Source organism: Trichoplax adhaerens, genomic scaffold (assembly GCF_000150275.1).
Source record: "Trichoplax adhaerens TRIADscaffold_1 genomic scaffold, whole genome shotgun sequence".
Classification (NCBI taxonomy): Eukaryota; Metazoa; Placozoa; class Uniplacotomia; order Trichoplacea; family Trichoplacidae; genus Trichoplax; species Trichoplax adhaerens.
In genome coordinates, this window is record NW_002060943.1 from 4,323,336 (window position 1) to 4,337,445 (window position 14,110).

The 14,110-nt window shown below is 30.5% G+C and overlaps 1 protein-coding gene across 1 annotated transcript; it reads left to right on the forward strand.

The window, feature by feature from the left end:
- Positions 1-3,722: 3,722 nt before the first annotated feature.
- TRIADDRAFT_9507 (uncharacterized protein) lies at positions 3,723-3,983 on the forward strand (the record flags this gene model as incomplete). Its single annotated transcript, XM_002107793.1, has 2 exons — positions 3,723-3,866; positions 3,954-3,983. Coding segments are annotated over 2 exons (174 nt in total), but the record flags the coding sequence as incomplete, so codon positions are not given.
- Between the last annotated feature and the right edge of the window lie 10,127 nt (positions 3,984-14,110).

Here is a 14,110-nt window from a genome sequence, read left to right on the forward strand (position 1 = left end):
GATCTGATGTATTTTTGTATATCACTTTCTATGTTTAGAATTTCTTCATTTCTATCTTATCATTATTAAATAACTTGATTGCAATTTTTTACTTCATATTTTACGGCATGCTGACGTTAACAGAAGTTTAAGCTATCGATTTATTGCTTTACTTTACTGTATTAACAATAACAATATCAAGTAGGCATTGAGTATTTTTATCTGATTGTGAGATACTACAGTATGCATAGTAGATGTAACGATGTGCAGAACTATGCTTTCAAATGTACATATGTCATGATGATTTCTTCCGTTGTTTCTGATGAAATTTCATAGTGCAGATTGTTCATACGAAATAAATAAAATATCTGTTATGATTGGTAATGGCGATGGTAATATTTTTCTGTGCATTGCATGCAATATTATGATCACACATTTTACGGATGCGTATCGTACTGTTCAGGTCTCATCATTTAGTTAGTCGATAGAAGACTTCCATTTATTGATACGCTGAATAAGGAAGTTAGTTAGCATACTCAAAATAGAGTTAAGGTCGTCCGCGTATTTTTTTTGTTACTATCAGGGAAAGAATCGAACGATGTCCTTAGCAAGTGATCAGCTTGTTTTACCATAGGCTAAAATTACATTGCGAGTACGTTACAATATTTTCAAAGGTAGTGTTGAATATTTTAATTAATTAATTAACTATGATGGATTTATCGTGGTGTCAAGTAATTGAATATGGACATTGTACTGTATAGTACTGTAATTAAAGTCTGAATCGATTGAAATGGTATACTGACCTGCAGAGGTCATGCCTTTCACTTTCACTAAAAATATACCGTACAGTACTGTACTGTACGTATGCACTAGAGACCGGTACAGTACAGTACGTACAGTATCGTACAATGTACTGTAAAGTTACAGTACACTGTACTGTGCTTTACTGTACCGTACACGCTGCTTTACAGTACATACAACTGTACAGGATTTTCACTCATAACAGTGTAACAAGAAGGGCCTTCTCTAGTCACTACAGTAATGTACTGTAGATTGCAATATTTCACTTTGAACACACACTTAGGAAGTTCAATATGAAATCAAGTGTCCATACTGGTTATTATTATAATTTTGACTTGTTTAATACCATGATAAGTACGTAGGTTACATGTACTGTATTTTGATAACTCATTGACGCTATTCGAAAAAAAAGAAAACCGATGTACGAGTGTAATACACACTTATTACACAGTGAGCAATACGGCCTATTAAATGCTTACATTTGACTACCGGTGTCTGCTGGATGATGATTTTATTAAGTTGTGAGATTGGATTTACGGTTAAAATTCGACGATTCTCTTATAATCGGTAATTATACAGTATTATCTAGGCGATCATAAGTTATTACATCATCTCCTGTAAATCTGCTTTGATAGTATATCGCCTTAGCATTGACGTAAACCTTGAAGCAGATATCTTTAGTATTGACTAATATCTATCGGATTACCGCACCAACGTCGTTGTGTAATTTTACAATCGATAAATAATAGAATTACATAACCATGATAACGATGTTACCTAAAACAATACAATACATGAATTAACCCTAAGACAGTAAAATATAGTATAATACTGGGACCCCAAGTTAGTCTTTATAATTAAAGTTGAATATAGTCGTATATGAATGTACGTATTGAAATACTGCATTTGGTTAATGAATTTGTAGATGGTGCTTTGATCAAAGGCGGCTTTCGTTGTCAGTATGTCTAGTGTAACATACCATATCGATAAAGTGTATTCTCCAAAAATTCTCGACGAACTTTGTTCCTTGAATCGTCATTATATTTCGGTGTTTTCGATAGTTGCAACTTTTCCACAGGATTATAATATAGTAGTGATATCATACGCTCCGAAAACTTAAGAAGTATATGAAAGAGGTAGACATGATCGATATGAAATTTCCTACCAGGACATGAAGATAGGAGTTAGTGATTGAGCACCTTTGCTATGCAAGAGAGTCCTTGATTGAATACCATCACGAGGACAATCGGAAAATAATAGTGCCTTAATTGAGACAATTTTTGCTATCCTCTGTAAGATACGTCACGGGCTACGTTTAGAACTACGTTTATTTCAGAGCTGGTAACAGCTTAAATACAAATAACAACGATACATACAGTGACATGAATGATAAGAAGCGACATACATTACGGAACATGAATATGATATGTATTAGATAGAGATAACATAAATACCTTAAATACTATCTACATTTTCCACTAACCAACTGATTTAGTATCAAGATAACGGATAATAATATATATGAAGTCGTTTAATAAGTGCATACAAACCCTTTACAATAATCTAATCATTCTTCTGATAAGAAGCGGCAAAGTTACAGAATTATAATGATAGGATAATAATGTAAATTGTCATTTTTCTGTTGGGTAATGGCTTCAGTACGTTATCGATATAATTGGCCTACATTGACCAAGAATGAATGCAATAAGTGGTCGATTATGTTGTGTTCGAATGGTTACCACTCCCACACAACAGTATAATAGGGCTATAGTTAAAATTTGCATCAAAGCTAGGATTATTATATTATATGCCTGAGTCATTGATTCCATTGTAGTAAGGCATGGCTGACTGCTACTAGCAGTTTAATTGTTAGGAGACGTAAATAATAATAGCTAGAAAGCTTTAGGCATTTATTACACGACATTCATACATATAAACAATGTATCAGGTAGAGCTTTAGACATTTTGTTGTATTATAAAATAAATTTTGATAGTGGAAAACATTTAGTAATAACGACTGTTGTAATTATCAGTTACAAAAACAGTTACTGTGTTTCTTTACTGATCATTAGTCAGATAGTGAGACACAAAAAGGATTATAAAAAAATAACGAGATAGTGCTTTTTTTATTTAAAGGAAAAAACTTTATCGCTTTGAGTGACTACTTTACGTGATTGTAGATTTACATTTACTTCTAATACTTTAAGATAAATATTAACTAAACATAGTAATATTATCCGGATTGATTGAATTCTCGAAAATATTGCAGTTTATTTTCTTCAAGTGTTTGATAGATATGGCCTCTTCTTTTTCGGTAGAAAATATTTTACGTCCAAGGGACTGCGTTCCTCATCAAATTAAAAATTCATCTTCAAATGTTAATGCCAAAGACAATTTTGCCTATAATTATCATCTGACGAGAGCATACGAAGATAATAGTCAAGGACAGGATCAAGATATGGTTATCCGGCATCAATCTAAAATGACACTGCTTGAATCTATTGAGAGAAGTCGAAACAAAGTAGAAGAATCTGTATATTCGTCTGGTCATTATAACAGTGACAAAAGTAGTTCATGCACTATTAAAGAAGAAAAATGTTACGAAAGCGGTAAGTCTGATATTACCACTTTAAAGTGTTTGTGCTGAGAAAAGTATAAGCAACATTAGGAATTTGGCATCAGATTTTTAATTATTAAAATTAGTGAATGATACCGTATTGATCCTATACCAGTTTTCAAATAGACTGAGCTATCGATTTACTAGAATACCTTAGCAAAATTTATTAGTAATTAGCGAATTAATTTCTGTTAAAATTCTTCCAGTAATGCACTGTTTAGCTCATTTAAAGTCTTGATAAAGCTTCTATTTGGGAATTCTCTATTTAGAGCATGGCGATAAGGACTATGATGGCAAAGAGAGTGACGGCAAGCGGCGTTGTTCCAAAAGAAGAATCTTATTTACTCAAATGCAAGTTAGTGAGCTTGAGAAACGCTTTAAGCGGCAACGCTATCTCTCCGCACAAGAACGCGAACATCTAGCTAAATTAATTGATTTAACTCCGACACAAGTTAAAATTTGGTTTCAAGTAAGTTTGCGGGTGCAAATATCTATAGTATAATTTTGCCTAGAGTTTGTTTTTTAACATTTATTAATTTTTGTTTCGCCGAAAAAGAATCATAGGTACAAGTGTAAACGACAATTTCGGGAACGGAATGAGAAAGAAAAAGTTATGCCGCATTGTATGACACTTCCTTACTACTTACCGAATACTACTCTTCGAAATTATGCATTGCCGGCTGCCGTCTATACATATCCATCGCCGTCCCAGTTCTACTACGGTTCTATGTGGGGACAATACTAAGTAGTATTACGAGATGGACATAATTTATGGAATATGGTTATTTATTTACTGTATGTACAATTTTACAACAAGAGAGATAGAGCTGCGGATTATTTGTCTTGCTTGACAAATATGATTTAGTTTTTTTTTTAAATAGTTATCTAGATTTAGTGATAGATAAGTGAAAGTATGCGATACATATATTAAAAGTACGTGATGTCGGGCAACGACCTTTGCGTACCGGTATGTTCATAAGATATACATAATATACCGTAATTAAATGTTGTAACCGAAACAATCCCTTATGATATCAGTTCGTACGTAATGTGTTTGGAACAGATTTGGAAAAATTTGAATTAATTGCAATTTTCTTACTGCCCACAATCTGTGCTTTTCGATTTCGATAATTGTTGATGCCACGATTGATTCTACAATAATAATTAGTATCATCTTTTCATTTTAATCCTGATAAGGTGAACCTTAACTGTGATTAATTCTGGTCGTCTTATTTGGATAGTAATTTAAATATCCGATAGTAGGTCTTACTGGAAAGCTACTACCGCAGATATCAATGTAGTATTTATAATTGGATTATTTTTAAACTCCTAAAGTATGCAATGGAGTTAAATTGATCATATTACAGGTTTCTGTAACTAATTTTATTGACTTTGAATAACAAAATAGATTTTTACTATATAATAGTATTATTATATTCGTAGCAGGTCAATAAATACAGTAAGTGTATAGGTTCAGGCTGAGATTCTGTAACCACTTATTGATTAATGAATGCTATGATAAGTTTGCTAATTGCTCTAATAAAAATTTACTAATTCTCGTAACTATTTCAATTTGATTAAATCCTATTTCATGAATGGAGAAATCAGTTTTTGAAAGGTATTATAATCTATCTCTTTAATTAATTGTCACTTATGCCAAGCTTATCAAATATCGAAGAGATACAAAGATTACTGATAGATTGAAAGATTGAATTAGATGTATTTAGAATGCAATACAATTTATGACTATGAAGTTACGGAATTCTAGCATCAAATCCACCTAAACTTTCTCATCAGTAAAAAAATAAACTACTTTACTTCAATATCAATATAGTAATTAACTTATTATTTTAGATGTTATTCGCATACAGGATTCCGTCCATTGATTCCACTTTGGGAAAATTAATAAGGATAATTACTTTAATTAAAAAAAGTGTTAGAATTAACAATAGGCTTGATACTTGAATAATATTGTGGGAATGACTTTTATTCAATGGCTTGATTGCAATTGTTAATAAACTAACAATGGATTGTCGGTTGAACTTTTTTGCATAGAGAAATAAAATGCATGGATTGAAGTAGATTTACCATACATAAAATATAGTTTTGCTTTAGTGGCCCTTAGCAAGAGGTAACAGATTTTCTTCAATCTACTTACTGCTTGTATTTATAACTTCATGCGTTACGATGAGGACATCGGTGATTTGGCTGTTATGTCCATATGAATCTTAGTCCAGCATTTATGCCAGCGCGTAAACATGTCTAATCTTAAAAGGATATACAAGAGATAGTTGAATATAGTTATCGAAAATAATTGAAATGTACACAAGCTTCAGACAGTTAAGACGCAAAACTCATTAGCACCTATTATAACATGACGACAAACGCCGTCAAAACAGATTCAACTCGTCCGTTTGTTTGCTGAAGCAATTATATTGGTACTATCGGTGCCCCTGTGATCGATATAAAGGGCTATCATTTGGACTGAAATAATGTATTACTTACAGCATTTAATGTATGAGACTGCCGCCATCAAATTTTAATTATTTGCTTACCCTGATTAATTTGCTATTGTTGGTTAAAATTTCTGTAATGCTAAGAGCACTGTAGTTTGATCGCTTCTATTATCACTAATATGTTGGTTACATCATAAAAGTCATATATTGATATTGTTAATTATTAATTTGATGATTGCCTTGATTTTTTAATACGAGGAGGAGATAAATCTTAACAGTAGAATATACTAACGTATAGTACTTGGATTTCTAACTGATGAAAAGAGAATTCCTGATCGCATAAAATGATATCGTTAGGACACGTCTAAATTACACTGGCAATCAGGACGCTACTCCATTTTACGCGTGTGTTGTTTTTCTTCTACTGCAATCAACAAAGGTATCCTCATGAATGCCAGTATCTACTATAAGTACCATCTTTATTCGTTGACAGGTTCGTTAGGCTATGTTATGACATATTTTATCGTCTATGACAATCGTTTACTTGATCTTTCACGATAATTGTCACAACGATGAAATAGTTACCCCTTGTTGATGGCTATAAGTTGAAATGCAACATTGAATTATTATAACAATAAAAAGATCAAGTGATTTCAATTACATTTAGACATTACTTTAATATTTTGTATTGTAATGATTAAATAATTGTTTTTTATTAAAATCGTTCTTATTTACGGACAATAGTCTTTCATTTAGCATTGATATTGTATAGGTTAATAGTTATGTTGATAATCTATGATGGCCTTTGATATTCCCTTTTATTACATCACCTGTCATCGTCATCAAGGTTTTAGACCACATTATGACATTTTCAAGGACGCACTTCTTAAATGTTGAATATAACAGTTTAACTTTGATTATTCTGTTGGTATCAAATTTTTTTCAATGAAAAAAGTGTAATGGAAACAGTAGAAAATACTCTAAGGACATTGACGGCAATCTTGACAAAATTATCCCGGTCCAGTTGTCAAGGTTCTAGTAAATGTCTTGCTTATTAAGCATGGATATTGAAAAGTCGAATAAGAAATAGAGTCTAAAGCTATTAGAGATTTAGAGATACTGCAAGTTTATTACGGAAAGTACTAGCTAACTAGAAATTGTTACACTTTCTAGTAAATCAAATTACATTATTTGAACTACGGTAGATACAGTCCTATAGTAGGACAAGAAAATATAAATATTACTAAGTACCTAGTAAAGACGACTCTATTTTATCGTATTTAATTTTCATGAACTGTAAGTACAGTCATGCCATAATTTGAATTTATAAAATTAGTATCAGTAATGGAATTATATTAGAACTGCAATAACTGGACCTGAATTGCTATTGATTTTACGTGATTACCCTTGCTTATTACGGAAAATATGATTGAATTAAAAATTCGACTCATAATATCCTAATATTTGCCTTATTTGCGAGAAATAGTGCAATCTTTACTGATATTTAAAAATGGCATATTATTAATTTAATGCTCGCTATAAGATGTAAAGTGTGGACTATGAATTATATGGGTAAATAATTTAACTTTTTAGATACACAGCATATCTAAAGTTCACTCTTAAGACAAGCTCTTACAGAAGTTATTATATTTGGCTTTTATTAATGCATGGCTTAGTTTTATTGTTATTTAAATTGATATTTATACTGTTTAATTAGTTTAAATGCCTTGAGCAAGTTAGACGACATCTTTCATGATTATGCCTGAAGGAGTTTATTATCAGGCAAAGTAATAGCGAATAAAGCTATGTGATTGTTGCATAAAAATCACGGTTGAAATCGATGAGAAAGTTACAAGTTTAGTAGAAGTATTTAAAAAAGTAGTATATTGAAAGGTAATTTACGGAAGGAAAGTAGAAAAATTAATTTAATTTTGCGTTCAAATCCATCAATCATCGTGATTCAGTACAGTTGTTTACAAAAATTTTCTACAAATTAAATAATCTTCCAGATTACCTCTTAATCATGATTGCATGAGGCATTCTAGTACTAGTATTTGTTCGAAGCGAACAATGATAATTTTGTTACAGTTAATTAACAATATCACAAAATTACGAAAAGCAATTGAAGTTGAAAAATATGCCTGCAAGGCCTTTCACCAGTAATTAATTTTCTAGCAATCGCTCTTTTCAATTTAATTGTTCATATTACGTAATATTGTTTAAGGTCCAGCTTAACAATTACAATTATATCATTTAAATCAGACATATTATCTTTATAATTTTAATCGCGAATATGAAGTTGCTATTTTAGCGTATACACAAGAAGAAAAAAGCCCTGCTAAAATGTTGTGATTGGTTTTATCAAGTGAGCTCTTTTGATTTTTTATTTGGAAGGAATTGGTACAGCCATCTTGATAAAGTAGTTTATGAAGTGGTTTAACAAATATGCTCTTGACTTCATTACGTTAGTTCATTGTTCAAAGGCACTAATGAAGGAGAAATGAGTAAAAACCGTATGATTTCCCATTAATAACAATTGGTGCAATCTTACATTGTGAACGAATATGTTGGCCATTATAATGATAATGTCAGCAGATCAAATTGTTACGTAACAATTAATATAAGGCGATTTTTTTCTCAAGTAGTTTTTCTTGTTTTTAGAAAGGATAAAAGTATTTTGATCACTGTGGTAACAGATCAAATGTTACAAACTAGTAAAATGTCTTTTCATCTACTTACAGCTGTTAGTATTAGTACTGTACTAATTATAATTATATTTTATTATAGTTACATGACATGATAGTAAAATTACACAGAAAACTGCAGTAACCTTCTTTCCTGCCTATTTTCATAGAAACCATGGAGCTTACTTATTTGTTTGACGTGAATGAACATAGATGTAGTTAATGACTGTTACGTTCTCATTCATGCTTATGTCTTCAAATGCTTTCTAATCATTTTGTCAATGATAATAGGACTTTAAATTTTACCTTCTGATTAATTTGAAGATCAATCGTTAATCATTTTGCATTAAATAACTAAGATTAATTACTACTAATAAAAATATCAAGATGAGAATAAAATTGCCCTTGAGTGATATGTTCTCGTAACTCTGATCCTTCAAGATTAATGGATATTATAATTTGTTGAACTTAAATTCTTTCTTAAAGCTTATGACCTGCCATAACGCTGATATAGCAATAACGAAGTCTGTTAATTTGTCTTACCTTACTCAATTTACTCTTTGTCTTACAATACTCCGTATACCAATAAAAGAATAAATGACATTTCGAACAAAAACTGTTTATAATAACGTATTGATCTCTAACAGCTGTAATTTGTAACAATAAGTTATACCAGTCATTATACTTTCAGTAGTTCTTCATTCAATTGCATTGACCGGCGCTTAAATTATCTTAAATGACATTGCCTAGTAGAAATAAGATAGATTGACGGCTTTGATGATATTTCTTGTATTCGAATTAAGAACTTAATTAACGTCAAAGTTGGTTAAGTTTGCACATTACAGTATACAGCTACTGCCCTACAATCTATCTAATATGTACATAAATCCTTCAGGTTAGCAACGAAAATATTCATATTTAGGATGATTCTACCGCCTGTTTGTAATAGGACGAGTATACTTTTACAACACGATTTCAATTGTATCCATAGTCGGTGTAATTAGAAACTTTGCATTTACTTTAGCAGGTAAAGCACAGTAACATTGTCGCTATATATCATGACATGGGATGTCTAAGAGACATTTAAAGATTCCGTAGTTTCTTTCAAGTAGCATAGTATGTATTTGCATACTCCTATATCATATAATATGTAGACATATCTAGTACTAATATAGCGCAAATGGTTTATACTGCCTTTATTGTAAGACCACGAAATGAATTTTTAGCCCATCGATTTCCATATAGATGGGTCATAGCCGTAAAATTAACTAATGTTTACCTGCTGATAGTTGAATTCTTAGAACATGATAATTACTATTTTAAATTCTCCTCCGCCTTACATTTTGTATACAGATTTGATTGCAAAGAGTTACGTTATTATTTAATTATAGTACAAACTGTAGGCTATGGGAATGAATGACTAGAAATGAACTATAAAGTGTGATTAAAATGTCCATTCTCATAATCGGTTACTTTCGTTTAAAGAAAAACTTGGTTTTACTGAGAATAGGAAAGTTCATAATACCGTAGAGATTTCATGGATACTTTCTATGAAGCTGTTAGATAAGTTATTGTTGTCAACACGTTATTTAGAAATATTTTTGATGTAACTTAAAAATAATACCAAATCTAGGACTGTTAACAATAATAGTTAGATATGAGTAATGTTCAAGATCTTTCAAGTATATTGATTTCAGTTTTGTAGAATGTAATACTAATCATAGAATTTTGTTTTCATACTAATTTCTGTAAGCGTTATACGATCTTACTCGCAATCTTTATATTATAAACAAATTAGATAACGTATTTAACCAGCTACATTTTTCTGTAGTTAAATATTCTTAGCTCTTCTATTCTAAGATCTACTATTGCAAGAATTTTTCTTTGTCTGTTAGAGCTTGTTGTACTATTGCTTAGTATCTCAATCGTTCGGGAATCAGTACCGTGATAAAATCGATTATTATAAAATACTTTGTTGTTATCTATAAATTGAATAGAGTTAGTAGGACAGGTTTAGTTACAATTCTATTCTGGTTAAGTTCTTATTATCGTGGTGACTTCCGTCTCCGGTTTACTCTGTACAAATTCGTCATCTAGACTGTCGCTAAGTAAGAATATATTCTGCTTAATTGCGGCTTCATACATAAATATCATTACACATTTAATACACTTAGAAGGCGGCTATTTTAAGTTCATTTTATCTACGAATTTTTCAAATCTTTTTCCTTTATCTATTCCTATCCTTGAAACAAATGAGATCTATAGTCCTAATACTATATGTGTTCCAGTTCCTTAATCTACGATATTTGATGCCCTAGGTTAAGAATTTCATAAGAAAATAGAAATATTACAAATGCCTTAGCGAATTATACTCAATTAAATAAGTTAGTCCTACGAGTACAGCACCTGATCCGCTCCGGAACTCGAATTGATCTGCTGACTAAGAGACAAAAGGCTGTTATGAAATAAATAAACTAATTTGATTCAATACTAGTATTCTAGATCAAGGTGACCTGACTTTAATTGCTTCTGACGAATTTACTCTTGTATTAAGATAGCAAGGACTTGATATCTTAATCTTGCCTTCAGTAATGAATTATCTTATAAATGTAAGCAAAAGTCAGATGATTTTATGAAATTGAATGGCTAGCGCGTATGTGTTTATTTTGTCGGTTAAAAAGTAATTTTTGCCACTTAATACTTCATTCGACATGTTGTCTAATATTTGCTAATGTAGAGTTAATGTTTGGCTCTATATTTGCTGTATTACATAAAACTTAGCAATGCAAACAAGCTCATTAATTACTATTTAAACATAATCTAATTGTATCAAGCTTTAAGCTTAAGTATTAGAGTGATATTGTTGAGCCCGGAAATAAGTTCGGAAATGGGATTCTGCACATGACACTAGTAACAGTTTATTGAAGCAACTGTAATAGCATCGACAGTATCGAACACAAGAATATCAGCCAGACATTACATTTGCAACGTATAGAGCATGTTACATTCTGGTGTACGGATAAGTATAGAACTTGATAAACCGTCTATATGGATCAGAACACCTTTATTAAGCATGCAGATATACTATATAATTGCGAAAGGATAGATACTTTGTAGATGTAATTTTTGGCCTGATTCTCGGTAATTTACGAGTAACGTCTAGAGTTGCCGTCCTACGAAATTGCTATATAATTCCTTAGAAAACTATTGACAGTTCTCGACAGTGAGAAAATTAAAAATTTATAGATATCTATCAAAACTCAGTAGTTGGAACAACAAAAATACAAGTCAATTTAAGACACAAAGTCAAGTTTTGAACTAAAGTCGTTAATAACAGTTATCTTTATTTTAAGAGATATTCTGGTTATATAGAAAACGTCTATACGTAAACATGTTATTATTGCTATCTCTATCTTTTAATTTAGTGTTCATCATCCTAGTAAATATGTAGACGGATTTTCCTACGTTATTCCACTGTTTCTTAGACTCTTGTCTAGAACAACGTTCGGCAACTATAGCATTAAACATATAACCATAAACTTAATATCAAAATTCTCTAAAAATAGTTTTACTAAATTTAGTATCAGTAAGGTATCGGTATATCATCAAATGCATAAGGATCTTCTAAAAACATAAATGTCCTATTTTAAGACCTATTTTTACTTAAGTATATTATGATATCCAAAATTATAAAATTTATACTTAACAATACTAAGGGTATTGTAGCAATTTCATATAAATTTTCTACGATTTGTGATACTGCATTTTTAGATGCAAGAGTTTGGTTTACATATAATGCAATGAAAAGCTGTAAATAATTTTAGATTCGCTTCGTTATTGCAATAACGCTTCCACATTAAGGTATATTTTTGGCGTATCTTTTAAAGGTATTTCCTGTTCGGTCCAAGCGAATTACTAAAAGAATTTGATGCCCTAATTTTTCATGCTTAGATTAATGAAACGCTTATTTGCCGCTATTTATTTTTTATTTCTATTACATAATGGCGTGCAATAACCAAGATTAAATTGACCTCTCAAATGTTGTTTAGTAAAGTCATTAATATTACGTACGGTGCTTTACATAAAGTATAGTCGTTGGAAGAGTGCATTAGCACCAATTAATTTCTAGAAGTAAAATTCTGGATTAAAGCTGATAAATTTCTATGCCGGTAACTATAGCTTAGAAATTAATGGATACAATTCCAGTCATTTTTAATTTCTTTACTTACATTAATGCTAAGATTGGAAATAAAATACTATTAAGCTGTCGATATCTAAATTATAAATCAATAACATTATCATCAAGTGATTAGAACTTTCATGTTCGAGAATTATTGCTTAGAGCTCGAATAAACCTTATTAACACGCAAGATTCCAAATTGTACTTTGATAGGTTTAAAAAGATTATCACCTTTATTTTCTGATAGAGTAAATTTTAAGATGAAGAGTTAAGCTACCACCTTAGTTGGTTTCAGTAGATATTTCATAATCCTTTATAACGCTGCATTGTATATTAGATCATGATTATCATATTCATCTATAACATATTACAGTAATTCTATGTTCAAATATTAATAAAAGCTGTACATCACATCTCTATCGTTACGAGATTCTCTTAATCATCTAAAAGTATCATTAAGTATGATTTGTTACTAATCTATTGTACCACTATTAATTTCTCTATAGTGATAATTTAATCATCTATATCCTGCTGAATAAGTAATGAAAAAAATTCAATAACCAGGTGTGCATTTAGTATTAAAGAATTATTATTTAAATCTTTAATGATCAGATGAGAAATTTAAATATCAACAAATGAACCCTTGTCAGCTAGATCAAAGAACATTACTCGAATAGAGTATCTATAATACTTAGATATGGATTAATAAGATGAACATATGATTTGGCCACTTACGATATAATTCGGGTTTTAGAAAGAGGTAATTGTTAATGTTAAAGTAATGAAGACCGTGATCTGTTTATTGCAACAAAATAATCGACGAATCTTATAATCTTAATTCCTTATCACGATTTCGCTATATAAATATATTTAAAGGAAATGACATGAATTTTTGATTATTATGGAAGTTGAATCAGTCTATATGCATTTAGGTTAAAATCATTGCACACATTGATATACTTAAAATAAAATATAGGGCGTCTCTTTTGACAGTGCTGCTACTAAGTTTGATAGCATATATGGTCTACAACTTTACATATCACTTTACGAATATAATAGAATTATTAAGTTAAAATTAATTATAAAGTTCAATAAATTGATTAGGCACAATCTATTATATTAAATTAGAAGTAAATACCTTAATGAAATTAATACAATCTGCGGAGATATTGATAGCAATTTATGCAGTGGATTCAACTTGATTAAAAAAGCAATAACTTCCTCAGTTAATATAATTACGTAATGAAGATCTTATTTGTCTGAATAGTAAAATACTGATATTCCATATTATAGATACCTGCAATGCAATCCTTCAGAATTTATCTAAAGTACATCATATCGATATCTACTTTTACAAAATAAGGAAGTACCTAACTATCTCAGAAATGAGCAA